This window comes from Amblyomma mixtum, chromosome 5 (assembly GCF_055824585.1).
Source record: "Amblyomma mixtum isolate Tamu chromosome 5, ASM5582458v1, whole genome shotgun sequence".
NCBI lineage: Eukaryota > Metazoa > Arthropoda > Arachnida > Ixodida > Ixodidae > Amblyomma > Amblyomma mixtum.
This window is the reverse complement of record NC_143016.1, coordinates 188,495,949-188,523,833: the sequence shown is the minus strand read 5'-3', so window position 1 is coordinate 188,523,833 and position 27,885 is coordinate 188,495,949. Positions and strand designations below refer to the sequence as shown.

Genomic DNA, 27,885 nt, shown 5'->3' with positions numbered 1-27,885 from the left:
TATATATGCATGCCTAGCCCAGTTGACTTCGGTCACCAGTAACGGCGCATCAAGGGTTGTCAAACTGCCCAGCGCTGGATCAACTTCCAGGTGCCACTCGCTTCCAAGCTGGACAATCCTTTTCAGAAAAGCTCGCCCATCAGTGCCAGCGAGCACCGAGCGGAGCAACTAGCTACTAATGACTGTCACAGTCTATCTCGATTTAGGACGAAACTCCTCCGAACTGCCCGTGTCTTCCCGGTATCAACAATTTAACTGCAAGAGGTCCGGGCCATTTCCTCAACTACTAGCGACGAAGGTATTCCTAGAAGTAGAGGTATTCCAGAAGTTTTGTTAAAAAATGTATTCCTAGCGAGACTGCGCTGCCGTCACTGAATTTATACCTGCAAAAGTGTGCCGTGGTGCCCTGTACAGTGTGAACGCTCAGAACAGAGATGCAGTTGAACACATTTCATGGCCACTGCTTCTCCCCGTCGAGGAATCATGTTCCGCCTGTTCAATCCCAGCTTGAGCAGCTTCTTTTCTTGCCTTTGGGCACCCCCATACTTGCGCAAGTCCGCAGCAGCCGTGTGCTCTGCTAGTACAAAGCTTGATGCTCTAATTGCACCAGCACCAGCCCAACGCACCCTGTTGGCAGCCCAACGCACCCTATGGCTGCCGAAAACTTAGAAGTGGTCTTTTTTTATTGTCCTCATGCTTTGTTCAGCGATCGGTGTTTTTCTCTCTTCACAGAATTTACTTTCCAATTAAGTCTCTTGCCAGGGAATCCTCGACGCACTCTATGAGTGGGTGTGCACCATTCCACGAGAAGACGCAACTAGAACAACACCGCACCGCGATGGTTATGACTAGAGCACCAGAAAAACATCTCTCAGCACATTACCTAGTTTCATTGCTCGTTACGGGCCAGGCGTTTATTTTTACAAAGCGTCCCGGCACGCCGGTTCAAGCGCAAAGTGCCAGTATGGCCCACCCTGCCAGTATGGGTCCATATTTGTCAAAAAGTAGTTTTGAAATGACCGCTCAAGACCTATATGGTTAAGAGTATCACTCGCATCACCAGTAACTTTACGTCTTTTCTACCATGATTTGCAACAGCGTAGCAAACAGGGACAGTAGGGACACTTAGACAAGACAGGCGCTGACTTCAACTGCGCTGTGCTATAGGGACGGAATAATTTACAGCATGAATGCTGCAGAAGAAAAAAAATAGTACGAAACACAGCATACAAGGCGCGAAATAGCTACGAATGAAACAGCTATGCACGAGCCAACGCACGTGTCCAACAACGATAAAACACTCCGGCTAGAGGAAGATAACCCTGCACGCGTCCTTATTTCTGCGGTGAACCGACATGGGCGGTCTTCACGGAATCTTTCTTTTTCTGAAACCACGACTGATGGGCGACTGACGCAAGCATCTCAGTCCTTTAGTGCGATTGCTTTAAAATATTCGAATTAAGCAATCCTTCTATTAGGGTACCCCAGGTAAGAACAAATATTTGTTCTCAAACCATTATTTACCTCATGCCATTTGTCCTCCTTAATGCAACCGCACAAATAAAAGGTCTCGTCATAAATAGACAAGTTTACCTTTACTTAGAAAACCTCATAGAATTGCTCTTTGTAGAACCCGGATTGATCGACCATGAGAAACTTCCTTGTGACTTATTGATGTTTCCTTATTATTTTAATATTTATTGAAACATGTATGTTGTATCTTGTTCTAACGTGCCGTAGAAACCTGTGTATGTGGAATATTGTACATGTCGCAGCATTATATAGGTTGTCTAACTTTGTCAAACGCACTTTTCACCAGGGGGGATGGGCGTAGTAAGGTTTAACATCCCTTTTGGCCTCTCTTCAAGTATTGGGAAAACCTAACTTCGAAAATAAAGGCTCACCTGGTCGAAGTGAATGAGATTCTTCATAGACGTTCCAGCAGGCAGATGGCATAAGTAGACTGGTATTCGTGACTGTTGCAAATAAGAGACGCTTAGTTAAGCACACGTTTTCTGGGGATATACAACCGAATGGTCTCCTATGTACACGTATTCGCAGGTGAAAGCATGTGGACCAGCAGGACTCCTGCCCCGGAATTTCCCAGAGTACCAAAGAAAAAGTGCGCATTCACACATTGTGCCTCGTCTTTCTTTTCACCTCTAAAGACAAGCTAGAACTGCAAAAATCACTCTATACTTCTGGAATTATCACAAGTCATGTTCAGTCGACCACCGTAGAGTTGTTGACATAGCGCAAGCAAGCGACAAGCACGAAACAGAACTACACGAGTCGGACGCTCACTTTCAACTTTATATCGGAAGGAATCACCGCATTATCAAGGCTTTAAAGCAGGCTAGTTGGCCGTACATATTAGCCTAGTTGAAAGTTTGCCTTTGTCGAATTGTGTCGCCCCTTCTGTAATATAGTTGGCGCACTCCTATGCTAAATTACCATAGGATTATAGAGAAACCGAGCAACTAGATCAGTTGGTGAGCATATGCATTGAATTAAACGGACAATCAAGATGAACAACATGTGAAAAGCAGTAACAGGTGGTGGAGAAACATAATAATTAAAAAAAAATGAAAAGTCAACAAGAAGATTCAAAGAAGTTTCAGCTGGACTGCGGTGTTAAAAGGTGTCCAGGGAAAGACTGAGCTGATAAATCTAAAGTTCAACAATCGCCATGACAGTAAGGAAAGTGAAAGAGTAAAAAGAAGTTGCACGCTGCAACAAATAAAATGCTAATAATGCGAGTGCCCAAGGTTCCCATACTAAGCAAACTTGTGGCTTGAAGCAGAGTGAAAATGGCGATTGAAATTGATCTTAAATTGCAATGCTTGTGAATAACAACGGGTCGAAAGCCCACAGAAAGCAAAGCAAAGGCTGAGTATGGAATGGTAAAAGTGATGGCAGCATAAAGTTAAGCGTTCAAAAATTCACGCACTACAGAACTGAACGACATAACTCAAGCAAACCTTTGCGCAGCGTTAAGCCGGTAACCGTGCCGAAATTCAAACCTGCTGTCGGGTAAATAAATGAAAGCCATGCTGCCGCACTTCTGGCCGGTCTTTCTAATAAAGTATGCCTCAATGACTTCACGCTGCCTTTTATTTTTAGGCGCTCCTATGAATTCTGACCTCTCTATCTTTGGACAGCCTCTCTTCCTATCAGTCTCATATGCACTACAATGGTCGGCAAGGTTGCTTCCCGATTTCTTTTTCAAGCATAGCCTATGCTGTCTCCCCGACTCGTTGAGCAACGTCCCGTCTGCCCTGTGCAGTGAAGACAGCGACTGACAGCAATCGCGCGCACTACGTTTGCTGTGTATCCACTGGACTGCATTTCATGTGTCTTCATGCAATCTACTCGTTTTATTTTATAGTGCTGGTTTTAGAAAGTTTGTTTCAGGCCAAGATGACATGTTTTACGTTAAACACCGCCCGCATCTTTTCAAAATTATGTGAAAGCTTGCATGGTACGACATGGATAGGTGACTTGCCATCGTTTTTTTCCATTTCCTGCTTGTTACGCTGACCAATTAAAACATTAAAATGCACAATAATAACTTCGCGCATTACGTGGTACCCATAAATTTGCTCTAAAATGTTTCAAGCAGCTCATCATTGTATATTTTAAATCCTTCGTATCCAGAGACACATAAAGAGTACTACGCGTAAGCCACGCCTAGTCTTGGTCCGACAAGTACAAACATGCAGTTTTTTTTTTGCAGTTCCGTAAAGCATAGATTTGAAACAACAAATGGAAGGTATATTTCTAAAAGTTAGGCTAGGCACTGTGATTTCTTGGGCACCTTTCGAGGTGTTTTTTTAACTATAATGTGATTTTGTGCATGTTTATTCTGCGTGTAATGTTCACGTTCAATTTTTTTTATTCAATACTTCCAGGTTAGGTTGGCCGCGACAGGAGAAAGACAATGTTAAGTAAGGCGTAAACATATTTAGAGCACAAACACTAAAAAGAAACAAACAAAATACCACGTATGCATGGATTACAGCACACATAGGGAAACTGAATGCGGCGAAAATTTCGCACCACACTTTCTTGTTTAAAATACAAAATTATCATAACAAACTGCTAATGTTGCCAATGCTTATTGAAAATCCAAGGCGATCGGCTTTCATTTCGTTGTTGTTCGGGGGAAAGATGAGTATTTGAAAATCTTTCTTCAGGCACGATATTGGACCAACGAATGCGCGATGCGTTGTTAACCACGTGAGTTGTGGTCTTATGTTCTTTCTGTTTGTAATACTTATTTTGTTTCGACGGAAAATTTACGAATGCTTGGTTGTGTATATCAACCTTTTTTGCTTTTTTTGTTTGCTTAACTCTCGGTCTGTCTTTGTTGCTATCGTTTTTCTTTGGGTACGGGGCGCAACGTTTTGTCAGAGCAGTCATAGGATTTTTGAATTCATTGCTAATATCAGACATGTCGAAATAAATTTTTTTTTATTTGTATTTCCAATACACGACATTATCCTCAGCCCTTCGGTACGGAACACCAATTCTGATTACAAGTTTTCTTTGCCTACAACCGCGCCGACCCCTCAGTGTTCTTGATGAGGCTACAGAGATGATTATTTTTCAACTCTCCGAGATAGTTTTGATTAAAATTTGTGTTTGAGGTAGTTAATTCATACTTGATATACAAGAGTTCGGCGCAAAAGCGACACCGAAAACAGAAGTGACACTGAAGACAGGAGGGGCGCTGTGCTTACCGAATGGCATCACCCTCTGAAAACAAGTAGTTATATGTATTAGGTCCACCAGCATTATGGCAGACTCGTGCCTGAAGAAAGTAACAGTAGGTAACAGTGAAGACAGCGCCCGAGCTGTCCACAGTGTTACTTCAGCGTTCGGTGTCATCTTCGCGCTGCCTTCCTGTGACTCAGAGACAGCGCAGCGGGCACGTACCTCGTTGATGTACCTGCTGCCGAAGTTGGAGAGTGTGTCGCCCATGAGAGTGCAGATGCCTCGCGTCGCGAAGCCGCAGAACTGCCGCACGAATCCTGCCACCCGCATGCCGTTGGGCATCAGCTCGTACGCGCCGGCCCAGTGGACGAGGCGCTGCCATGGGAGAGCGGGCATGACATATGAGTGTCCTTCAAGAGCTTCACTTGCCCCCGGGCCACATCGACGCCGCATTGACTGATCGCATCAGCTTCGTAGGCGGCGTATTCTTATTTGCAACGTTGGCGTCGAATTTTGCTTCACGACTGTGACAGTACTGCATCAACAATGGGCAGAAGGGAGCTAGAGATGAATCATGACTAGAAAAAATTTGTAGCAAGTATACGCGAGGTCTAAACCTGGAATGCATTATTAGGGACCGGGTGCTGTACGTGATTTGCGCAATTAAATGAACAAGCTTGATTTGTTTTGTTTTGTTTTGGGAGGGGGGGAGGAAAAGTGTATAGCTTTTTGTGCTTGGACATAGATTTAGATGCAGTGCAGCACCGCATACAGTTTTCTATCTTAGCATGAAAGGTCACTCCATTTGATCATTAAAAATCAAGAAAACTCGTTCTCTTCGTGCAAAAACCAAGAAGTCCTTCGCATACTGTACTGGTTATCCCACACTCGCTAGCTCATCGAGTGCACTGAACTTTAAACATAGCGGCAAAAAGAAGTAATGCGGCGTCTTTCGGTTTATGTAATATTCTGCAAAAGTGCTTCGCGTCTGAACAGCGCTGAAATGGTAGCCTAACTTAACTATGGAGTTCTCAACCAAGTCGTTGTTCAGCCCCATCGCTAAAAAGCAGTTCTTTCGTTCCACTTGAGGTCCCGGAAGTTCACACGTGCAAGGCGACAAACTCTGTGTCCAAGTGTGCCATCACGAGACAGCGTCCTTGGGACATGAGCGGCAAGTGAAGGTGGCGACTCTGGGCTTCAGCTCTACACCTGTTTTCCCACAGAAACACTTCCCTCAAGCCACAAAAAAGCCCCTGAGGCATGTGTAAGGCAGAGATTTAAAGTGTGCTGTATCTGGTGTCATGGCCTGGACGTGAGAAGTGGTGCGCCGGGCTCCAGAAGCACTTGGACACCTCGGGAGCCGCGGTATCAGTTTTCCCGCAATTGGAGCCCCTGGCGTTATTCACCATGCCTGACCTGAGGAGTCTGTCTTTGGCGGACCAACATTCGCCACGCGCCCTGCCACTGCACACCTATGGCTGCGTTAGGCAAGGTGCCCGCGGTTAATTAGAGCCAGAAGAACGTTGGGGGCGTAGTGCGCTAGGGGGCTTTGCCTTTACGTCTGCCACCTCTTCCAAACGCACCGGAGAGAATAAATATTTTGGACACTAATGTGAGATTCGAGTGCCTGCTGCTTCCTGTACCACTTCCTTCCTGGAGGAGCAAGGGGCTGAGGAATGCCCTGGGTGATTGCTCTTCCAAAGCTTTGCACACCAGAAGCCTCCTCCAACAATTTTGTGAGGCACGTTTGGCTGCAGCTTTCGACAGACTCGCGCTGCGCGTGGCTCCGCGGGATTGGAAGGAAGGAACTGATGACGCACAGGCAGAGGCTGTCTCCTATACCCTTGGGGATGTTGTCATGAATTCTGACAACCCTCCAGAGGCGTCACAGAGGACACGTGAGTGGAGTGGTGCAGCTACCAATCTGAGAACCAATCAGAGGCGCCTGGGAGGCCACTTGAGTGACGATGACATGATTCTGGGAACCAATTGCAAGCATTGTTCAGTGCCGTAATCTGCGAGCTGTCACGTGATCTGATTGCAGCACCGACGCTCTACTGGAAAACGATCAGTTAGCAGTTAGGCTGTAAAAAACTGTGCATGCGCTAACTTAACGTTTTACGTGCCAATTCTTTGTTGGAAAGAGTGCAGTAAGGTACCCGCGGCGGTAGCTCAGACTTACGATACGAAAGTTGCAATTTCTATCCCGGTCGCGGCGGCCGCATTTAGATGCACGTTAGTTAAGAAAAACCGAAAAATTCAGCAAAAAGCTGGCACCGCGTAAGTGACGTGACCGTGTTGTGAATGTCGACTGTTTCCCCTTTACTTCCAGCTATCGAAATGCAAGAAACACCCTATGCAACAGTTTCGTCACCTGAGGGAGGTGTTTCCTGACCGCTGCAATGGCCTTGCACGCGCAACTAACATGGAAAGACCTCTATGAGTGAACTATAAATGTGGTCGCCTCTACGCTTCTAAAATAAACACTCAAAGTAGCCGCAGTGGCTAACAAGGTTACTGCAACAATTATCATCGCCCTTTGTACTTCTCTGGTCGCTTAACTTACGTAAGAGGTGGATTTCAGGTACCGCTAAGTGCCACGTTTTAAGAAATGTGTAAAACTTAATTTTGATCAGCCTGTATTCTAGCACGCAAATCATGCAATTATTTTTTCTACTAACGCATCTTTTTTATGACCTATGGACGCTTTTCAGAGTTTGAGCTACGTACTAGATGTTTCAGTTTCCAAGGCCTAACGAAAAAATATCAGATGTCTGATTTCATGTCTATGTCACAGTAAAGACCACTACAGCAGCATTCCTGACAATGCAGGTGCTTGTCACGATCATCGTCGCATTCCTGCTTGACGTGACGACCGACCTCAAAGTAAAACTCAGCGTCGGCACGGGAGATCTTTTCACCATCTCTCCTGGAAACAGTAGCACGCCGCAAGGCTCCGTGTTCTGGCCGATGCTCTTTAACATTGCACTGATAGGGCTGCCCAAGGTACTGACTGACATTCCCCAACTACACCACAGCTTTTGTGCTGACGACCCCACCCCTTGGATCACGCACGACAGTGTCGGCCAGATAGAAAAGACTCTCCAGACCGCCATCGATCGAGTCGGAGATTATCTCGATAGAGACAGAGTATATCATCATGATAAAGTCAGAGTATATTATCGTCCAGTCCCCGGGAAGACGCCCCCCAAAGATACTTCCTCAGATCATCCTCCAGGTGCAAGGCAACGCCATACCTCGTCCGCATCACATCAGGATCCTAGGCCTGCACCTACAGGCCAACAGCAGTAACAACATTACGCTCCAACGCATCGACCAGTGGGTGGTGCAGATCGGTCGCATTCTTAAGCGAATCTTGAACAAGCATCGAAGTATGCGAGAGTCCAACCTCCTGCGCCTCGTTCAAGCCTTCATCTGCTCCCGCATCACCTACTCTTCACCTTACCTAAGTCTCACGCTTGCCGAAAGAAGAATATTATATAAACCGGAAGACGCCTCATTCCTTCTTTTTGCCGCTATGTCTAAAGTTCAGTGCACTCGATGAGCTAGCGAGTGTGGCATAACCAGTACAGTATGCGAAGGACTTCTTGGCTTTTGCATGAAGAGAACGAGTTCTCTTGATTTTTAATGATCAAATGGATTGACCTTTCATGCTAAGAGAGAAAACTGTATGCGGTGCTCCACTGCATCTAAATCTATGTCCAATGTATGTCCAAATCTATGTCCAAATCTATGTCGCTAGAGACGTCACTTCGGAAAGCATATAAGACGGCCCTGGGTCTTACAATGCCAACAACTATTCGCAAGCTTATGGCTGTCGGCGTCCCCAATACCGTCAGCGACTGAAGCAACCCTCACCTGCAAATACGAGTGGCTCTCACCCACACACGCTGGCCGAGCGGCACTGCAACAGGCTGGGATATCACCAACGAGGGCGCCCCCAGTTACGTTGACGTTACCTCGGAATATAGCCAGATCTCCGCATCTCTCCTATTCTCAAAAGGATGCACACGGAACACCAGGCCGTGAGACGGGCCAGCCGTGCATGTCAATTCGAGAAATGCTTCAATGGACGTCCAGGAGTCACCTATACGGACGCCTCTACGGATACCATGAGATTTTCACCTCTAAAATCTAAATCTGCAATATCGCCTCTTCCTGTTCGTCGTCGCATATCCACCCTATTACCTTACATCCTGCCAGCAACTTGCGTATCTCACCGCACTAGCCACTCGCTTCAAATTTCCTGTCCACGTACGCGAACTGTTGCTTTTTCAGCCTCCTCTTTTCCACCTGGAGCTAAAGGATGGAACAGTTTTCCCTAACATGCCGTCGACATGGCTCCCATCTCGTTCGTTGAAAATTTAACTCACCTCCAAAATATTTCAACACATCTGGCGTTGTTATTTTTATCCTTTTTCCTCATTCTATCCATTATGAAGTACCACCTGCCCCTCCAAAGGTCTTCAAGTAAATAAAATGAAATAATCCGCGAAACGCCTTACTGCCGTGGAGCTACTGTACTACTGTATTTATTGTTTCAGCACTGATCTGATTGTGGCACTCATTTCAATATTTCTATTTTTCAATAATACCGACGATTTCAGGTACTGAACAGCTATGCACTATAGAAGAACCGCTCGCCATTATTCTATAATCTGGAGTAGCATGCTAGGCATACCTCTCCTGTATTCATTAAAGTCCCTCCCTCCTCCTCGCCTTACTCTATAAATAAAGTCTTTCCTTCCAATGCATAATTCTAGAGTTACTTCTAAAAGTCGACACAGCAAAAGACGAAGAAAGCGGGGCAGGGCGCTATCCTGTCCTCTATTCTTTGTCGTTTACTGTGTCGTCTTTGTGTGCGCTAAAAACAACTCTGAGAATAGACCAACAATCCACACAACGCATAATACTGCATAATTCTACACTTTCATTGCCCTCCTAACCTCATGGGCTTATCAAAAATTCACGTTTCTCTGGCGTGCTTAGATATGGCATCAGTGCATTTTTTTGTTTCTCGTTTACATGACAGTCAAACGTAAACACATTTCTAAAACACTTCATTTGACTGTAGTGTATGACGAATACATTTTCCCGGGAACCCTATTACCTTCCTTTCTGAAGTCATGGATTTCGGCACCCTCTTTCTTTAAACTTTTATACATGCTTATTTGTATGTTCCTAATTTCTCATACTAGCCTTGACATTTGACCCCTCGCTGCTAAAGCCAGCGGTTATGTTTGAAATGATTGTTTGAGCAGCTTTCAATTCTCTGCTTGATTCTCCTTTTCCTATTTTAACATTATTACTGACATAGCGCCTAAGACAAATTATGTCCGGTGATAGAGCTCTTTTCAGGCGGTCTTGTTTTGTAGGCTTGCTCTTCTTTATTTCACCAGCACACTTCGTTCTCTGACTACCAGCAAGAAAGACTAAAAGCAGCAAGAAAGCGAGAAACACTAATCGCACGCGTAGGACAGCATGAGCCAGAGTTTCGCAGTTTGCTAATCAAAGAGTGAACCATAACCAGCATGAAAGCCTGCTTTGGATTTGTTCTCACCAGAGGCGCCTCGGCGTAGGGGGCGAGGACCGTCAACGGTGGCACCTTGAGATGCGCCAGCTTATAGAACGGCGCCAGCCCAGCGAAAGCCTTGATCTGAAAGAGTAGGAGTGAGTGAAAACGCGAAGAGTCCTACCCCGCAGTGCTGCTTTTTCACGACAACCGAAGAACGCCAGTGACCTCGAAGAGAGCGCGAGGACCTCGTCGTTCTGCTCCGGGCTTCCCCATGATTGCGTCGAAAGAAGTTATTCACCCGGTTATGGTTGCCGCTTAAGACCCCAAGGATACAGTCGCAATAAATAGGCGCTCCATCAGATTATATCATTAACCATTTGACGCCTAAATTACGTAGGGGAACGAAAAAAAATTCAACCTTCTTATTATGGAAGCTAATGTGTCCACATCAAAAGCCAAAGTTTATCATTTGTTAGCGCTGCTGAAATATCAGAACACCGCATATGCCGAAATCACGTCAGTTGGATTTTGGGTCCTTTAACGGAACAAGTACGAGTTGTGCGGAAGCCCATTTCTGAGGTCTTTATACGTAATGTATAGCACACAAGTTGTTCTTCTCAAAGGGAGGTGAAGTTCGCACTTTTTCTAAACAGGAATCTGGCTGGCAATTGCAGTACAGTCGACTTCTTCTTTACTTGGCCCGTTGGGCACCCACCAATTTTGCCTTCAGTATACAATGCTTCCCCTGTAGAGGTGTCCGGCTTCTTCGAAATGAAATGTATCGAAAACGGGTTTTTGACATCACCTTGTGTAACGCGAAGCATCCTCTGCCATTGCACTCTTTGGCAAGCTCTCCTTGCGCGTTTGAAATTCATAATCATCAACGTCATATTCCCTTTTACCTGTAAAGGGTTCGTTTTCGGGGCATTGGGTATTCTCGTTTGGTTCACATGATTATTTTATATTCCCTCTCATCACCAGTGCCATGGTCAGATGCTTATACGCGTTTGAATATGGTTGCGCGACTTGGGATCCGACAACAAAAACACTTATCAGCGAACTCGAACGAATTCAAAAACGAGCAGCAAGGTTTGTGTCCGCAAACTATGATTTCACCAAAAGCTCCTCTCTGATGTGAAAAACTTTGGGCTGGCCTTTACTGCAAAACAGACGGAAATACCTTAGACCTAAGCTATTTTACAATATTTTTATAGGTACAGTCAGGCCGGAATGAAACGCGAACACAGCATGTCAAGAAAACAAAATATTTTACTTGCCTACTTTCAGCTGAAGTGTACAACTAGCCTGATTCATGTGTCTGGGTAAAGGGCCTACTGGAATGCATAATCGAAAATAGGTTGTAAAGGAATATCTCGCTGCAAAGCAGAAATGTATCACATATGCGTGTTCGCGTTTCATTCCGGCCTGACTGTACATCAGGTTTGTCTAAAGATTCATACATGAAAGCTCCCAGCTATATATCCTACAGTTTAAAACATTCTTTAAAGGTTCAAGAATACCAGTGCCGCATAAATGTCTTTAAAAACTCATTTTTTCCTAGAACAGTGCATGACTCGAATAAACTGCCGGAAGAAGTTGTCTTAGCCCCGCAATCTTCTTTTGAAAATGCTCTGTCGCGACTTTTGGTCAATTAACCTTTTTTGCGTCTCTCTTGCTTTCATGATCCTTTTGTTATAAGTTTGCTCAGCATTGGAATGCGTTGTATTCTTATTGTTTGTTTTTTTGTTTTGTACATAGCGTCATCTGCATGACAATGTATCCTTTGCAACTGCATCCCCCCTACAAAAATGCCCTCAGCGGGCGCTATAGGTGCCTGAATAAATAAATAAAACGTGCAGGTAACCTGGCCAACAAATGTCGCCGTCATTCGTGCAGCCGCGCACGGGAGAGCGAGGAGGCCTCAATCTGCTGACAAGGTTATGCTCGTCTTTGTGTGGTTAATAGCTGTCACCCAATGGAAATATTATATAAGAACCTTCATACAAGGAGGAAATTCTGGAATCTCATGACTGAGAGAGAAGCGTGTGGCGGCAGACGAGTGTGGTAGGGTGGTGTACGTTGCCTTGTGACGTGCTTTTCCAGGTTAGGGTTCGTGCTGCAGTTAGTCAATTAAGCCCCCCCCCCCCCCCTGACTCTTTCCTAGTTCAAGCTTTTCCATTGTGCAGTAGTTGTGACGACACTTTTGAAGTAAACCGGCATCATTTCACTTACACGACAAGTAATAGCTTGTGGCCCATTTTACGCGTCGAATTAAACACAGCGATTCTCCATTAGAATGAGTTTCAATGCGTTTTCTATGGCAGACACAAAGTGGCTTGAACGGCTTACGTCGACGATTCGTGCCACGAAAAATATAGAAATGCTCCACAAAAAAAGGCCCGTTTCCAGAGTAGTTCTGACTGAGCAATCTTCTCTGCCCACAAAAAGTGAATCATTTTTTATCCAAAATTTTTTTGCTACTTTTCTCGTGACCGTTCTCACAGTGTAAGAGACGAAGAGTCGTTGAAAGTTGACTGCAACTCTTAAACACTGACCGCCTCTTTTTCTTCGCGGAATTTGGTTTGGTTTGGTTTGGTTTATGGGGTTTAACGTCCCAAAGCGACTAAGGCTATGAGAGACGCCGTAGTGGAGGGCTCCGGAAATTTCGACCACCTGGGGTTCTTTAACGTGCACTGACATCGCACAGTACACGGGCCTCTAGAATTTCTCCTCCAAAGAAATTCCAGCCGCCGCGGCCGGGATCGAACCCGCGTCTTTCGGGTCAGCAGCCGAGCACCGTAACCGCTGAGCCACCGCGGCGGCCTTTCGCGGAATTTATTTCCTGTGGCGCCGAAGATTTTCATCAATGAGCGCTGGCAAGTGGGAGCTAACATACGGATATCGAAATCTGCACCTACGTAATTCTTTTGATAGTGTTTTATGTACTATATATTGACCCTCCCACATGGATGTAAAATCCTGCCTTTAGGGCCTATAGGGTAACTTTGAATAATTACATAATTAATAAAATCAATAAACACAAATCCAACCAGATAGAAAAAGTTTAAAAATCTATTAGAATTCAGATTACCGCCTTAACACTTATTATGTTTCGCCTGATTTCAGACGTCCACCACGACTGCCATTACAATGCTACAAAGGCGATCGTTATGCCCCAAAAACCATGCGGCGGGCTCAGCTCAGGCACTCGCTGTATGTCACAGACGGCCAGTGTCGAGCAGTTGCTCACTCTTGCTCTGTGTAAAGATTCCAGTCGACTCACTTTGTCGTTGTACCAGGGCTTCTCGGCCAGCATCGTGAAGAACGTGAGGGTGCCTTGGGACATGCCGATGTAGAGCAGGTCCTTCTTTTGGGTCTTTTTCAGAATGTAGTCGATCTCAGCTGGGATGTCGAACACAGCATGCTCGTGGAAGCTGCGAGACAGGAAAAAACAATTCTGGTGGGCACTTTGCTCTCAGTAAAGTGCGATGAGGCGAGATTCAAGTCTGTCTCTCTTGATGAAACAGCAGCTGCCAGGGTTAAGTCGGAGCGCCTGTCGGCGCTCCATATATAGACTGGCGTGATGACGTCATATGTAACGTCATGCAATGCACACTAAATTTAAGGTTATGGCATACTACGCCATTTGATTCTATCTGTTTTCGTTAATTATTTTTATTAACTTTGTTTTCGAATAATTACACTTTGAGTTATTCATTTCGTGTTATGATATACTATGCAGTGTCGATGACGTCATCAGTTTGTATTAATTATGTTTATTATTTGTTTTAATTAATTTTTAATTATTAATAAATTTCATGTTATGACATGCAACTCCGTGTTAATAACGTCATCAGTTTGATTGGCAGCCGCGGATGCACACGCCGGCGAGTCATGAGCCTATAAAGGCTTTCGCCATAAAAGTGATGGCCTAGTGGCTTGAGCATTTGCCTCGCATGCATAAAATGCGGGGTTAGATCCCCAGTGCCACCTGGTACACACCGGTGTTGTGACCGTACTTCTGGCCACGCGGGCCCGATCAAGCAGCAACCGTGAAAAGTCGACCAGGTCGACAACCTCGCGACGGCGGCGGTGCGGTGTAGTGCTTGTGTTGCCCCCCTCCTAGCCTAAGTGGATGAGTGCAGCGGACTTCCTTGAGCGGAGGTGACCACGGCAGCAGCGGCGGGGGCCGAAGATGCGCAGGGCCATTGACAGCGGCAAACAGTCAGCGGCGAGGTGGCGGCGCCAGTCAGCCCGAGTGTATACCCTCGGGTCGCCGAAGGACGGAGCGGCGCTACACACAGTCATGCTGGCTGTTAATTGAAGACGGCTGTGTCCTCGGCAGAGGTCTCGTGTTCTGGACATCGGGCGGGGAAGCATGTTCGTTCACCTGCTGGTAGACTGCGGGAGATTAATTTCCAGCCGTGTCGGATTAGTCAGCATCTCCCCCTTCCCATCGACCGAGCTGCCAGAGAGAGGAACAGCCCGCATCGCCCGTGCCGTGGGTGGTAACACCAGCGTCCACTTCGGTCCATCCGATTGGACAGTGCTCTTCGAACTTTATTCCCCAGCCAGGGATCTGGGGAATCCGAACCCTATTTAACTCGGCTGTGAGTGTGGCCGAGAGAAGCCTGCTAGCTCCCGTCGACTCCGGTTGACGAAGAACTGAGAGTCGTTCTCAGTCGCTCTTTGTGAATAATGTAAATAACTGTATAAAGTTTTCTTCGCCTTCCTCGTAACCCAGTCTCCCATCCTCCTCGTCCCATCACCGGCCCGGCCATGCTACCCGGGTCGCAACAACTGGTTGGCAGTGGTGAGATCGTCTGCGTGGTGTCCTGGCTCCGGTGTTGGTGAGTGCATTCCCTTCTCTCCTTGAGTATTGCCAGGCTTAGCATTTGTGCTGCTCTTCCTAGTAGTGTACGTTGGTTGTAGTAGCCTGTTCGGATTTGAACCTTGCTTTGCACCAACATCCTTGAGAGACTAGCGATCACATTATTAGCGAGCACTTAAGGGCGGTCATGGACTGGCGAAAGCTGCGTAAGATGGACCTGATCTCCTTATCAGGGGAATTAGGGATTGATTGTGGGAAAACAATGAGGAAATTTCAGGTTGTCAGTGCGATAGAGGACCTCGGTTTTGAGGACGAGGAGACATTAGAGCACTGGGAGGAATTGGAATTGCAGGAACGAAGAAGAAAAGAGGAATTGAAATTAGCTGAACAAAAGAGGAACGATGAGGTGGAGCGAGAAATGAATCGACTAGAGGCGAACATAGCTGAAGCTCAGACAGAAACAGCAAAAGCGGAGCGAGAAACGCGAAGGCTTCTCAAATGGCGAAGGGCTCGAGATCGTTTCAGGACCTTTCGAAGAGGCGAGAGCTTCAGAACTTTTTTCGAGAATTTTGAGCGAGTCTGTACGGAAGAGGAGCTAGATCAGGCGAATGGTCAATGATGTTGCTGGCCATCCTCCCTTGGGAGGTCAGCGCCGTATTAGCGCGACTGTCCGATGAGAATGCCCACAACTACGACAAAACGAAAAGTGCCCTCTTCCGATACTTCGGAATCCGTGTAGATACCGAGTCTAAAGGCCGAAGTGATGGCAGCGGGCAGCGCTCCCATCTGTGCGTCAGCGACCAGTCAACGAGCCCCGCTTGGTCAGCTACGCACAAAATAGTTGCTCAGAAGAGCAGTGGCAGGGCAGGTATAAGCGTAGAGAGAACTGCCAGTTCAGCAGAAGCTGCGGCAGAATCTGTTGATTTAAAACAAGGTTCCGCGCCAGAGAGGCTGCAGGGAGGTTTTATGTCAACGAAAGGACGAAACCAGAGAAGGTCCTCCGCCGGTGCAGTTAGCAAACAGTAGCAGTCAGGAAGTGGAGGCGATAATCTGCGGCACAGAGCGTGGCTGCCTTAAGTCACCTGACAGCGGCGCTGAAGCGCCAGGCCACAGCACAGCGTTAGCGGAAAAGTGCGTTGCCACACAGATGGCCATTGCAACCCAGATAGGTGTAGGCGCGGGCTGAAATGTAGACCCCAGAAAGCAGTCGCAGACTGAAAGCGACAGGTGAAAGATCGATTGTAAGCGAGGAATGAGCATCAGCGCTACATCAAAACAAAGGTCATCTAAAGGATGAGGGAATGCCAGCCGCACGCGACCGAACACCCGGCAAAGAACAGCTCTGTGTAAGCAATATCGCAGGGGCTAGGTACAGACCGCAGGAGAGCGAACCATCGTGTTCAGCGGATATGACGGGAGCGAGCGGTTGTTCAGATCAGCCGTTGCCTGGCACTCTGAGCAAAGCGCAAGTGGCTTTGCTGCGCGAGAAAAATGGCGGAAACGATGAGCCTTTCAGAATTGATGGCTCAACTAAGGCGAGAGCCGGCAGCTTAGCATTTGTTTGCAACACGAGAAATTTTGACAGAAAAAGAAAGTCCACCGGCGAAATTTCCAGAAAACAGCTACGCGTGAAGGCATGTGACGCGCGCGGCGTGCTGGGGAGAAGGGTACAAGGTCGGCGCACAAAAGAGCGCCACAGAAGCCCCGCGAGTCGGAGGGGGACGCAACTTGCAGAGCGTAAGCTACCCGCTCCATTGTGGGACCGCAGCAAGGGTTGTCAGGAGACATGTGACGCCTGCTGCTTGCTAGAGAAAGGAGCGCGCGGCTACCGGACAAAAGGGCGCCGCAGAGCGCGCGTGGGTCAGATAAAGACGAGGCATGCTAGGAGGCGAGAGAGGAGGAAGCAGCCCTATAGCTTCGAGCTTCCCAAGCGCTACCCTGGCTTTGCCTGCCAGTCGAAAAGACGCGGAACTAATCAGCCCCGCAGATTTTGGGAAGCGTTAGCTGGTAGCTCGGCCGTCCGACCGCGACCCCGCAGGGCGCGCCTGAAGAATGGGGACCAGTGAATTCCTTCAATCAGATGACTGCGTCTAGGCATATTCCAGGGCTAAGTGCTCCATGTATTTCCTGTTTGTTTTTATTCATTTAATCAACTGTAAAGGAAAAATGAAAGCAAACCAAGTTTTGAGCTTCGGTGCCTGAGTAGAATTTTGTACTTTTTCTGTTTACTTGGCTTCATGATGTAGATCAAAGGAGCTTGTTAATCCTCCGTGGAAAAGAAACTTTTTTTTAACGACCGCCTTTGAGGTTTTGTAATGGATAGTTGCAGTGTGTAGGTTATGTATGTTTGTTATGTTGAGTCTTGAGAGCGCTTGGGACTACGTGAATAGTATTCGAGCTCTACTATCCTCTCAGCTGATGTATCGGCCGTCCGTCTGTGGATCGCAACGGCAGCTGAAATTTATTCCCGCACGAAACCTGATTCAAAATTGAAAAATGCGGTGCCAATGAATAGCCCGTATAGGTCACGTCCGCAGCTCACCCAACCAGACCGCCTGAGGGGGGGGGGGAGCCCAAAAGGGGAGTTATTCGAGCAGCACAGTTTAAAGCCTTGTTCTTTGTTTTGCCCGGCACGACCCGGGAGAAGGGTGGTGCTCTTGCCTTGCCGGGGTGGGAGCATTGTGCAGACTTGACCACTAATGCTCTACCCCTTGGCCTGCAGACACCGACCCTTGGATCACCCAGGAAACAGAGGACCTGCCTAGCTGATGCGGCCTCTTCAGATGACAGCGAGGAGCTGTAACCCCTTTCGAAGCCTCTACCTGGCGGCGGACGAGCTGTTGTGATTGTACTTCTGGTCCCGTGGGCCCGATCAAGCAGGAACCGTGAACAGTCGACAAGGTCGACAACCTCGCGGCAGCGGCGGTGCGCTATAGTGCTTGTGATGCCCCCCTCCTAACCTAACTGGATGAGTGCAGCGGACTTCCTTGAGCGGAGGTGACCACGGCAGCAGCGGCGAAGGCCGGAGATGCGCAGGAGCATGGACAGCGGCAAACAGTCAGCGGCGACGTGGCGGCGCCAGTCAGGCCGAGTGTGTACCCTCGGGTCACCGAAGGATGGAGGGGCGCTAGGCACAGTCACGCTGGCTGTTAATTGAAGACGGCTGTGTCCCCGACAGAGGTCTCGTGTTCTGCGCATCCGGCGGGGAAGCACGTTCGTTCACCTGCTGGTAGACTGCGGAAGGTTCCTTTCCAGCCGTGTCGGATTAGTCAGCATCTCCCCCTTACCATCGACTGAGCTGCGAGAGAGCGGAACAGCCCGCACCGCCCCTGCCGTGGGTGGTAACACCAGCGTCCCCTTCGGTCCATCCGATTGAACAGTGCTCTTCGAACTTTATTCCCCAGCCAGGGATCTGGGGAATCCGAACCCTATTTAACTCAGCTGTGAGTGTGGCCGAGAGAAGCCTGCTAGCTCCCGTCGACTCCGGTTGACGAAGAACTGAGAGTCGTTCTCAGTCGCTCTTTGTAAACAATGTAAATAAATGTATGAAGTTTTCTTTGCCTTCCTCGTAACCCAGTCTCCCATCCTCCTCGTCCCATCTCCGGTCCGGCCATGCTACCCGGGTCCGCAACACCGGTGATACAGCGGGTGCAAGCTTCCTGTCGCCTGGTGCTCGGCTTATTCAGGGTGAACTAATTGGAAAATGGGTCTTCGACCCCACCTTGAGAAGGCGAAAAATACCTTGTGCCATGGCGCTCTTGGGCCGCAGATGCCCTCGCACCATAAAAATCCATCATCATCAAAATGTGGTAGGGTTTTAACGTAGTTAAGCAAGTTCACGTCTGAAAAAGCATGTTTGGCATGTGGTTTTGCTTTGCTGGATTGTCGGCACCTCTTCTCTGGCGCGATATTAGAAGTAGGTTAACCTCTTATCGAGGTTGAGCTTATCTGATCTGTTTGGGCCGCAGATGGACATTGATGAAGAAGACGATGTGCAGTGCACATCGCGAGAGTGTGTTGCAGTTTAACACGAAGCGTTTTTTGCTGTGGTTTTAGTAAAGTGCTCTTGTGCAGTACATGGCAAGCGAAGCGGATCTGCTCGTGCCGTCACGGGTTTGAAACCCAGTCGACGCAATATTTATTTTATTTCTGCACGGCCTGTTGTAATGTTATATTTCGGTAACGTCGCCATCAAGGTCAAGCTTCACACTAGCTTGGTGAGCCAGTTATGCCTTGTGAAGTAGTGTTTTTGCAATAAAAAAGAGATGCAGTTGTCTTTGCCGAAAGTAGGGAGATCGTCATGAGCAGTCGTATGTAGCCCTTGTTTTAATTGTATGTTCATTTTTTATAATGAAATACACGAAATGAGCCTCGGACCAAAAGCTACGAGTGTAGCTGGAGAGCTGCCGGAGGCCCACTAGGGCAAGTTGAAAAGCAAAAAGGCAGAGCAACGCAGCATGTGCACTCTTATAGGCAAACATTATACACGAAGCACGCTGTGACATAGTATAGAACAGCGAAGTTTTCACTCATCAAGGAAGTAAATCAAAAGAAAAAAGAAAAGCAGTAAACCACCAAAGACCGCCGAACAGTGTGCAACACTCCTTGGCCTAGAGCTTAAAAAATGAAGTGCTCAAGATAACGTTTGCCTAGGCAAAAAAAAAAGAACGACAGAGCTGCATTAAAGAAATAAAATTTAAAGCCTTTCATAGGTGCTGTAAATATGACTGTGTTTATACAATCATGTTTTGGCTTGTAAGGAATGAAACGCGAACAAGGAAACTGAGGTAGAAACAAAAAACGCCAACATATTAGCTCCAGGAGGGGAAATACAAGCGAGGTTAACACTTGTGGAGAAGAGTCTTCGGGTCTTCGAAGTTAAAATAACGGACCTATTATTGAGTTTTCCCTAGATAAGCGCTTCTTATTTTGTTCTCTGTGGCTGTATTGTCTTGTTCGCGTTTCATTTCTTGCTAATAGAACGTCCCATTCTTGATTGCTTCTGGTGAAGAAGCGTTTTTCAAGGAGAAGAGAAAAACTCGAGGGGGCATTTAAGATCCGCCTTAGGGTTACGACGCGATAGCGTTAATCGGTGAATGCTCATAAATGCGATTGCTCATTAACTACATTCACAGATCGTTGGGAGTCTCCATGCGATTCCTGGCACAATGGTGAAGCGGTTAAGCGATGCGTCACGGCCTCGAAAGGTGGCTTTTCCAAAGCAGCTACCGATGGGGATTGAGACCCATGCTGCCCTTACCGAGCTACCTCTCACGATCAGATTATTAAATAAACTGCCACCTGCCACAGTGGCCAGTTTACTCACAAACCAATGTGCAGGTTGTGATGACATCGCAAGGACACGTGACCTAGTTGGCAGGTACAGTCTTTGTCAAAAGTATACAGCCCAAGGTGTCTGCCTCTGAGCTCTGCAGCGCGTCTCCTCTTGCATACTCGGGGCCCCTAATCTCTTGAATATGGGAGGAACTTAACTTCTGAACCCTCCCAAGGTTAGGACTGTCAAATGTGCTAGAACGCCCAGCTACACGGCTTGGAAGAAAACCCCTTGGTCTATATGCTTTTTACAAAGACTGTATCTGCTTTTGCGCTTCCAACATCGCCGGTGACGACACCGACGATTCGAGATGTACTGCAGAGTGAGAACCTTAACGCTGTCTCTTGAAAAGACGTCATTAACATACTTCACAGGTATGCACGCTGTTTGCAGCACAAACACACTGATATTACTGCTAGTCGGGAGGCAACTCGTCTGTGCTAATATACACTACCAAGGTGACCATGCGGGCCATTTGGTGTGGATCGAACATTCTTGTATCTGCGAACAGACGGGATCACCGGAAGAAGTCACAGGACAGCGTTTGGCATTTGCTCCACTTCCTTCATAGGCTTAAAGCATTCCCAAAATGAGCATTTTTTTTTTCCTTTGAGAACTCGCCTACGCACAAAGTTGAAGGTGTTGCTGTGCAGGGACTATGCGCCTATCTTGAGTACGGCACTGGATACAGAGAGGAGATGTCAGTCTTGGGGTACGCCTGCATTTTAATGTTGTTTTTTGCCAAATACAGCGCTGCTATGCCGTCCAGTAGCACCTTCTTTTCAGCGACTTCATTAAAATGATGTGGGGCAAGCTGTCTGACAGGAATACTGAAAAGCAACTTTCTTTTAGTTTAGGGTGAATAAGGCATTTTGGTAGGGTGTCTATTTGCTTTATTCACGAAAATAAGACTTTTTTTACGATGAGCCAGTTTGTTTCGCTCGTGCACAAACTATTTCGATGCTATTTTGAAGGGACTAAATATTAAGGCGGAAGCCGTTAATACCTCATCGTTGTAAGCAGGAGTTGTCCACAGAAATGTCACGCTTTTCAATTGGTCGAAATGGCCGTGACGTCACAGTGCGCGAATGTCAAACGGGGCCAATTGTACTTTGGCTAGTAACCATGCAACCAATTAAAGGGATGGTATAGGGATGCTCGAAGTTAGCGGGACTGAGTTTAATCAATTCGTTAATTAACCTATTAGCCTAATTAATTTAATTCTCTAGTCAGACCAGAATAATAAGCAAAACCGAGTAAGAAATTGGTCGAGTTGGGGAATCGAACCAGGGTCTCCGGAGTGCGAGACGAGCACGCACTCAATGAACAAAGGCGCGTCTAGTGAATACGGTGTCTTCGTTCAATCTGCCTCCCTTCCCTTACGGCGAGGCTCATGTGTCCACCGAGATATGCGAGACAGATACATTTCTTTTCCTCAAAAACCAATTTACCGACGAGCAAGGCGTAGAGCCGAACGGCCGATGGCGTTCTGTGGACTCCTTTGCGGCGTTGCAAGCTGCTGTCGCGTTCCATTATTAAGAGGCGACGCTTAACGTCTTAATCACATATCAGTGACACAAGCAGCAACACTGCACTTGAGGTTTTCGCCTCACCGTAGTTTAGGTGATCAAAGTGCCCCGTGAATTTTTTTTTTCCGTGGTTAAAACTGTACTCAGATACGTTTTCAACCTTGGTAGTCAGTACTGCACTGAAAAAATGGCACCTGCCATTTGGAACTTTTTTTAAGAAGAAATAACAGCGCAGAAAGACACACTCAGGAAAACGCCGAGAAAGACAAAAGACGCGCGCTAACTGTCATCTGTCTTTATTTGCAGCCACACCAGCAAATATATATTTTCATTCTTTCATATTTCATATAAATATTTTCATATTTTCGTTTTCATGCTTCATTCTTCAGGTTCGTTCTTATATGCCTACTAAATGCTTCCGCAGCGATAACCGCTGCCTATTGCTGCTGCCTTGCCCACTATGCATTGCGTACTTTTTATCTGATATCCGGTGATTCACAGAAGGTCTATTATCATGCGGTGACATCGAATCTAACCCCGGTCCAACACAGGAGGAAATGTTGCTTCAGCTTGTTTCAGGCCAAACCAATATGACTGCCTCTAGTAACATGTTACTGGAAAAACAGAATAAGCTCGAGGATAAAATCGGAGGTTTAGCTGTTCGCATTACCAACCTGGAAGACAAACTATCCTGTCTGGCATCAATAAACAAAGTGGTCAGTGATCTAAAAGAAACAGTAGCTCAACTTGAGCAAGATAATTTATACATGCTGAAAAAAATTGATGATTTAGAAAACAGGAACAGGAGAAATAACTTGACTGTTTATGGTTTGGAGGAGGGTGACGAAGAAACTCCTACCAGTCTTCAGAATGCGATCCGGAAAGAACTATTCGAAGAAAAATTGGAAGTTGAAATCAACAGCATAGAGAGGTGTCACAGGCTGGGAAAAAAGAAGAAAGATCAAAGCCACCCCGTAATTATGAAGTTTCAGGACAACAGAGAAAAACTTGCGGTGTTACAGGCTTGTTCGAAGCTGAAAGGAACCAAATTCTCTGTGGCTGAAGACTTTTCCAGCCGAGTTCGTGAAATTTGAGAAAAGCTGTGGCAAAGCTGTGCAGTGGAGAAGGCTAACGGCGCTACAGCCAAACTGATATTTGATAAGCTGGTTATCGACGGTGCTATGTTCGGATGGGACGAAGTGAAGAATGAGCCCTATTGTATATCTAAAAAGAGAGAATGACAGGCGCATATTATGAACAAAAGGTTAACACTGATAAACGTCAACTGTCGAAGTATTGTCAGCAAAACTACGCAACTTGAGGGCCTGCTGTTGACGCATGATGTAGAAATCGCTGCACTCACTGAAAACTGGTTGGGAAAAAATATTTTTGACAGCGAATTCGTACCACAAAACTACAAAGTTTTTCGCAAAGACCGAGATGGAAGGGGCGGTGGAGTTGCCATACTGTTCAAATCTTCACTGCAAGTCTTTAGAATGCCAGATATTGACGATGTAGAAGGAATCTTCTGTAAATTTTACAAAAACAATGTTCGATACGTTTTAGGAGCCGTGTACAGGCCACCCAATTCCTCTGTAGCACTCCTAGTGAATCTAAACAATTATATTGAGCGCCATATAAAACAGAATGATAGGCTAATCTTGACTGGCGATTTTAATTTACCAAACATAGACTGGACTGCCTTTTCGTATTCTAATAACATCATTGAGCAAACTATTGATATTTCTATTGCCTTCGACCTGCTTCAGGTAGTTAAAGATCCTACTAGAGTCCACAATGGTTCATATTCAATTCTTGATCTATTTTTTGTAAATGGTACTGTCAAAGAAAACGTCGAATGCTATGTAACGACCGGTATTTCTGATCACAAAGCTGTTGTACTAACATTGATGAATGCAAACTTTGATCGCCGAAATACTGTCTGTTTCTTTCCTAATTTTTCTCGTGCACATGATGAATCTATTCTTGATATGCTCGACCTTCATTATGACCGCTTTATGAATTTTAATGGAAATGTGAATGACTTATGGCTATTTTTCAAGTGTCGTCTTTCAGTGTATTGAACGCTTCGTTCCAAAAATTACAAAAAAGTCCCCAAAATGTAACCCTTGGATAACACGAGAGACATTACGCTCACAACGAAAGCTAAAAAGAATGAAAAAAAGAATAAGAGCAGGAAACTATTCCCAAACGATCATTGATGAACAAACAGAAAAACTAAAACAGCTGATTGCCCATGAGAAGGAAAAGTACTTTTCTACTCAGCTACCTACCTTCATTAACACATGCCCCGAGAAATTCTGGAGCCAGATAACTCCAGCTTCACGATCTCATGATACTTTCAAAGTAAATGGAATATGTGAGCGTGATGATGCTTTGGTGTCCACGGCTTTCAATGACAACTTCAAATCAGTGTTTACGCAGGATGACAGCTCTCTTCCCTGCTATTCCGTGAATTTGCCTTCAATTCCTGATGTTGTGATTTCCGAGGCAGGTGTTCTCAATTTATTATTGAGGCTTGATGTAAAAAAATCTCCCGGGCCAGATGACATTCCCAACGCATTCCTGAAGCGTTATGCGGAATGGTGTGCCAAGTATTTATGCATCTTATTTAACAAATCATTAAATGAAGGATCATTACCGGATGGCTGGAGAACGGCAAGAATTAAGCCAATTCACAAAACTGGAGACAAAGCATCTATTCAGAATTACCGTCCGATATCGTTAACATCTACAGCATGCAAGGTTTTAAAACACATAATTCATAAACATATAGCAGATTTTCTTGAACAAAACAATTTTCTAACTAATGCACAGCATGGCTTCACACGAGCATTTTCCACTGCCACTCAGCTAGTACAAACTATACATGATTTTGCGCAGTAAATAAATGAAGGAAAGCAGACTGACGCTATATTTATGGACTTTAAAAAAGCATTTGATAAAGTTTCGCATAACAAGCTTCTTCACAAATTAGGTAATGTACTAAAAAATGACAAATTACTCGCATGGATTACAGCCTACTTAAGAAACCGTCGTCAGTTTGTAGTAGTAAATAATTCCTCTTCCCCTCCAGTTCCTGTTGATTCCGGCGTTCCCCAAGGATCTGTTCTTGGGCCGCTCCTCTTCTTGATTTTTATTAATGACATTGTCGCTAACATCTCAGTTTCTCTTAGATTGTATGCTGACGATTGTGTGTTATATGAAAAGATTACTACAACTGAGGACCAAGTACGGTTAAATAACGATTTCACTGAGATAATAACATGGTGTGACCAATGGCAAATGTGCGTTAATTATGATAAAACAGTGTTCATGCGTATAACCCAGAAAAAGAAGCCTCTTTTGTTTAACTATACTGCTAAAAACAAAGTTCTTTCTCAAGTGAGTACATACAAATACCTAGGTCTGCGTATCTGCAATAACCTCTCCTGGACAGAGCACGTTGACAACGTTAAAGCTAATGCCCTACGCAAACTGTTTTTCCTCCGACATGCTCTGAAGCTCGGCCCCCCCAGTATACGTTCACTTTCATATAACACTATTATTCGCCCTATGTTAGAATATGTTGTCATAATCTGGGATCCTTTCACTAAATCTAACATTGCTAAATCAGACAGAGTCCGGAAGAAAGCAGCACGGTTTATTTACAATTCATATAACCGCACATCTATCACTGCACTTCTTAATCAAAGTGGTTTGCTTCCAGTCTCTCACAGAAATCGCATCTGTCGTCTAAAATTTTTATTTCAGTTAACCCTTTATGGGATAACGGGACAGATGGGTCCCGCTTTTTACTCTCACGAAAAACCTTCGTACGCGGCAGCGGGTGAATTTCTGGGCAACAGTCTTGTCGCGCCATCTATCTTGAGTCTTTGACAACGCTTGTGCCACTAAGTTTTAGGTTTTCCTGTAGATGGCACCACCAGCATTCAAAGCTGAACTTTTTCCTTTGAGAAGATTCATGCCGGAAAAATTGCTCCCGCTTGTTCGCGCCCAAAAAGATTTCGAGATTAATGGTAAGTTTTTCCTTTTCCGTCCTTCAAGGAAAATACTTGGTGCATGCCCTAAATGATTTATTAGGTAGTCAGAATCGCAGAGTGCCCGAAAAAGAGGTCTCTATGAGCGCCAGAGCCGGATTGACGGGATCGAAAACACTAAGCGAACGTGAAGGGCGCGCTCCAGGGGCATAATTTTTGCACACAGAATGCTGAAAGTATGCTACGACTAACGAAGTAAGCTGTCGATGTTGATAATTCTAAGTTTCGTATCGTTTACGAATTCGCAGGGGGCTCGCTTACGCGGGATGAAGCGCTGGCGCTCTACTTCAGTTTGCCTGCCGAGTCTGAGACTAGCGAAGACGAGGCCCAAAGCAGCGAGGACGACTTTGTCCCTGAGCTAGCGCCGTCGGATTCGAGCTTTGAAGACGACGAAATCCAGCTGGTCCATCAATGAGCAAGCGCCAACGGCGGTCTACTCCTTCAAAAAAAAGTTTCAGGAGGAAACGGAATGCGCTCCTGCTGGATCAAGGTGGAGAGAGTGAGCCAGAAGAGGAGGAGGTCGGCAGTGCATGGACTACAAATGAACCGCTAAATAGTACAGTCCAAAACCCAAAGACATGGGATTCTCAAACCTCCCCAAAGGCGCCAGCACGCGCAGTTGATGCATTCGCGCTCTATTTTGATGATGAGATGATTGAATTCATAGTTGAGCAGACGAACCTCTTCGGTGTAAAGAAGTACCCAAGGAAGTGGCAAGTTCTGACAAAAGAAGAGTTACGAGCATATTTTGGTGCACTGCTGTTGATGAGCGTGTGCCCAGGGCACCACCTGTATCATTATTGGAGCCGTGACCCTCTCTTTCATTGTGAAGAAATTTCAAAGCTGATGTCCTTGAAACGATTTCAGCAAATTATGAACTCGCTTCATATGAATGACACAACGAAAGAAAAAAAAGAGGAGAAGAGGGATATGACCGTCTGGCCAAGGTGCGCCCTCTTATTACAAAAAAATGGTCGGAATTGCGCACGAAGCAAGGTTTGCAGGTAATGGGCAGAACCCACGGAAAGTGCCAAACAGGCGAAGATGTAGGTAGTGTGCCACCTCCGGGATTGAAACGCGCACGAAGTTTGTGTGTGGTGTGTGTAATGTACCCCTGTGTGCAACCTGCTTCGGCCCCTTCCACAAACAATGACAGAACTAACCACAGCTTGGTACTCGCGTGAGTCAATGGGACAGTGTTGTCCCACTTTTTCAAAAGGACAGCATGTGCCAATGGGACACATGCGTCCCACTTTTTTTGATTAAACTATTGCTGCTGTTGTTCTGAAACTTCTTCCATATCATTTCTGAAGATGCCTAGACCCGAAAAATGTGTAGTGTTTTTCTCTATGTTACGGAAATTATAGGTGAACCCACAAAGGGTTAATCAAAGGTCAGTACAATATTGACACATCCAATATTATATCGTTCTCCTCAGGGTACAACACAAGACAACGCCATGATTTTACAGTAACACCATTAAACGCACGAATTAACACCGTTAAGTACTCCTTTTTCCCCAGAACGATTAGACTGGAATAATCTAACTAATGATGCCGTTACCCAAACTTCACTAAAAAGGTTTGAAAGCCACCTTTAACTTTTTTATAATGTCGTACCGCTACATTTCTGTGTTTCGTTTGTATTTTTTGCAATTGTGTTCTTGATCTTAAATTGTTGATCAATTGTTCTTAAATTGTTTGCTTGTTCCTGAGATCGTTTTGTTGTTTCCAGAATTTATGTATTGTGTGCCCACCCTGCGAAGACGTTGTAAAAGATCGCAGTATCAATAAATAAAATAAATATATACGTAACGTACCACGAAACCCAAGACATGCGCAGCGCTGAATAAACAAAGACAAGCCACGAGACAGATA

The 27,885-nt window shown here is 45.9% G+C and overlaps 1 protein-coding gene and 1 pseudogene across 1 annotated transcript in view; one reads left to right on the top strand and one right to left on the bottom strand.

The window, feature by feature from the left end:
- Positions 1-27,885, bottom strand: part of LOC149345173 (lipase member J-like) — a 99,596-nt gene that overhangs the window by 5,643 nt on the left and 66,068 nt on the right. Inside the window, exons 4-7 of the mRNA XM_089546483.1 lie at positions 13,536-13,686; positions 10,298-10,393; positions 4,939-5,091; positions 1,905-1,976 (exon numbers count right to left, since the gene is read on the bottom strand). Coding sequence (XP_089402609.1) covers positions 1,905-1,976; positions 4,939-5,091; positions 10,298-10,393; positions 13,536-13,686 — 472 coding nt within the window. The remainder of the gene's footprint in view (positions 1-1,904; positions 1,977-4,938; positions 5,092-10,297; positions 10,394-13,535; positions 13,687-27,885) is intronic.
- LOC149345174 (uncharacterized) lies at positions 19,384-23,188 on the top strand (annotated as a pseudogene).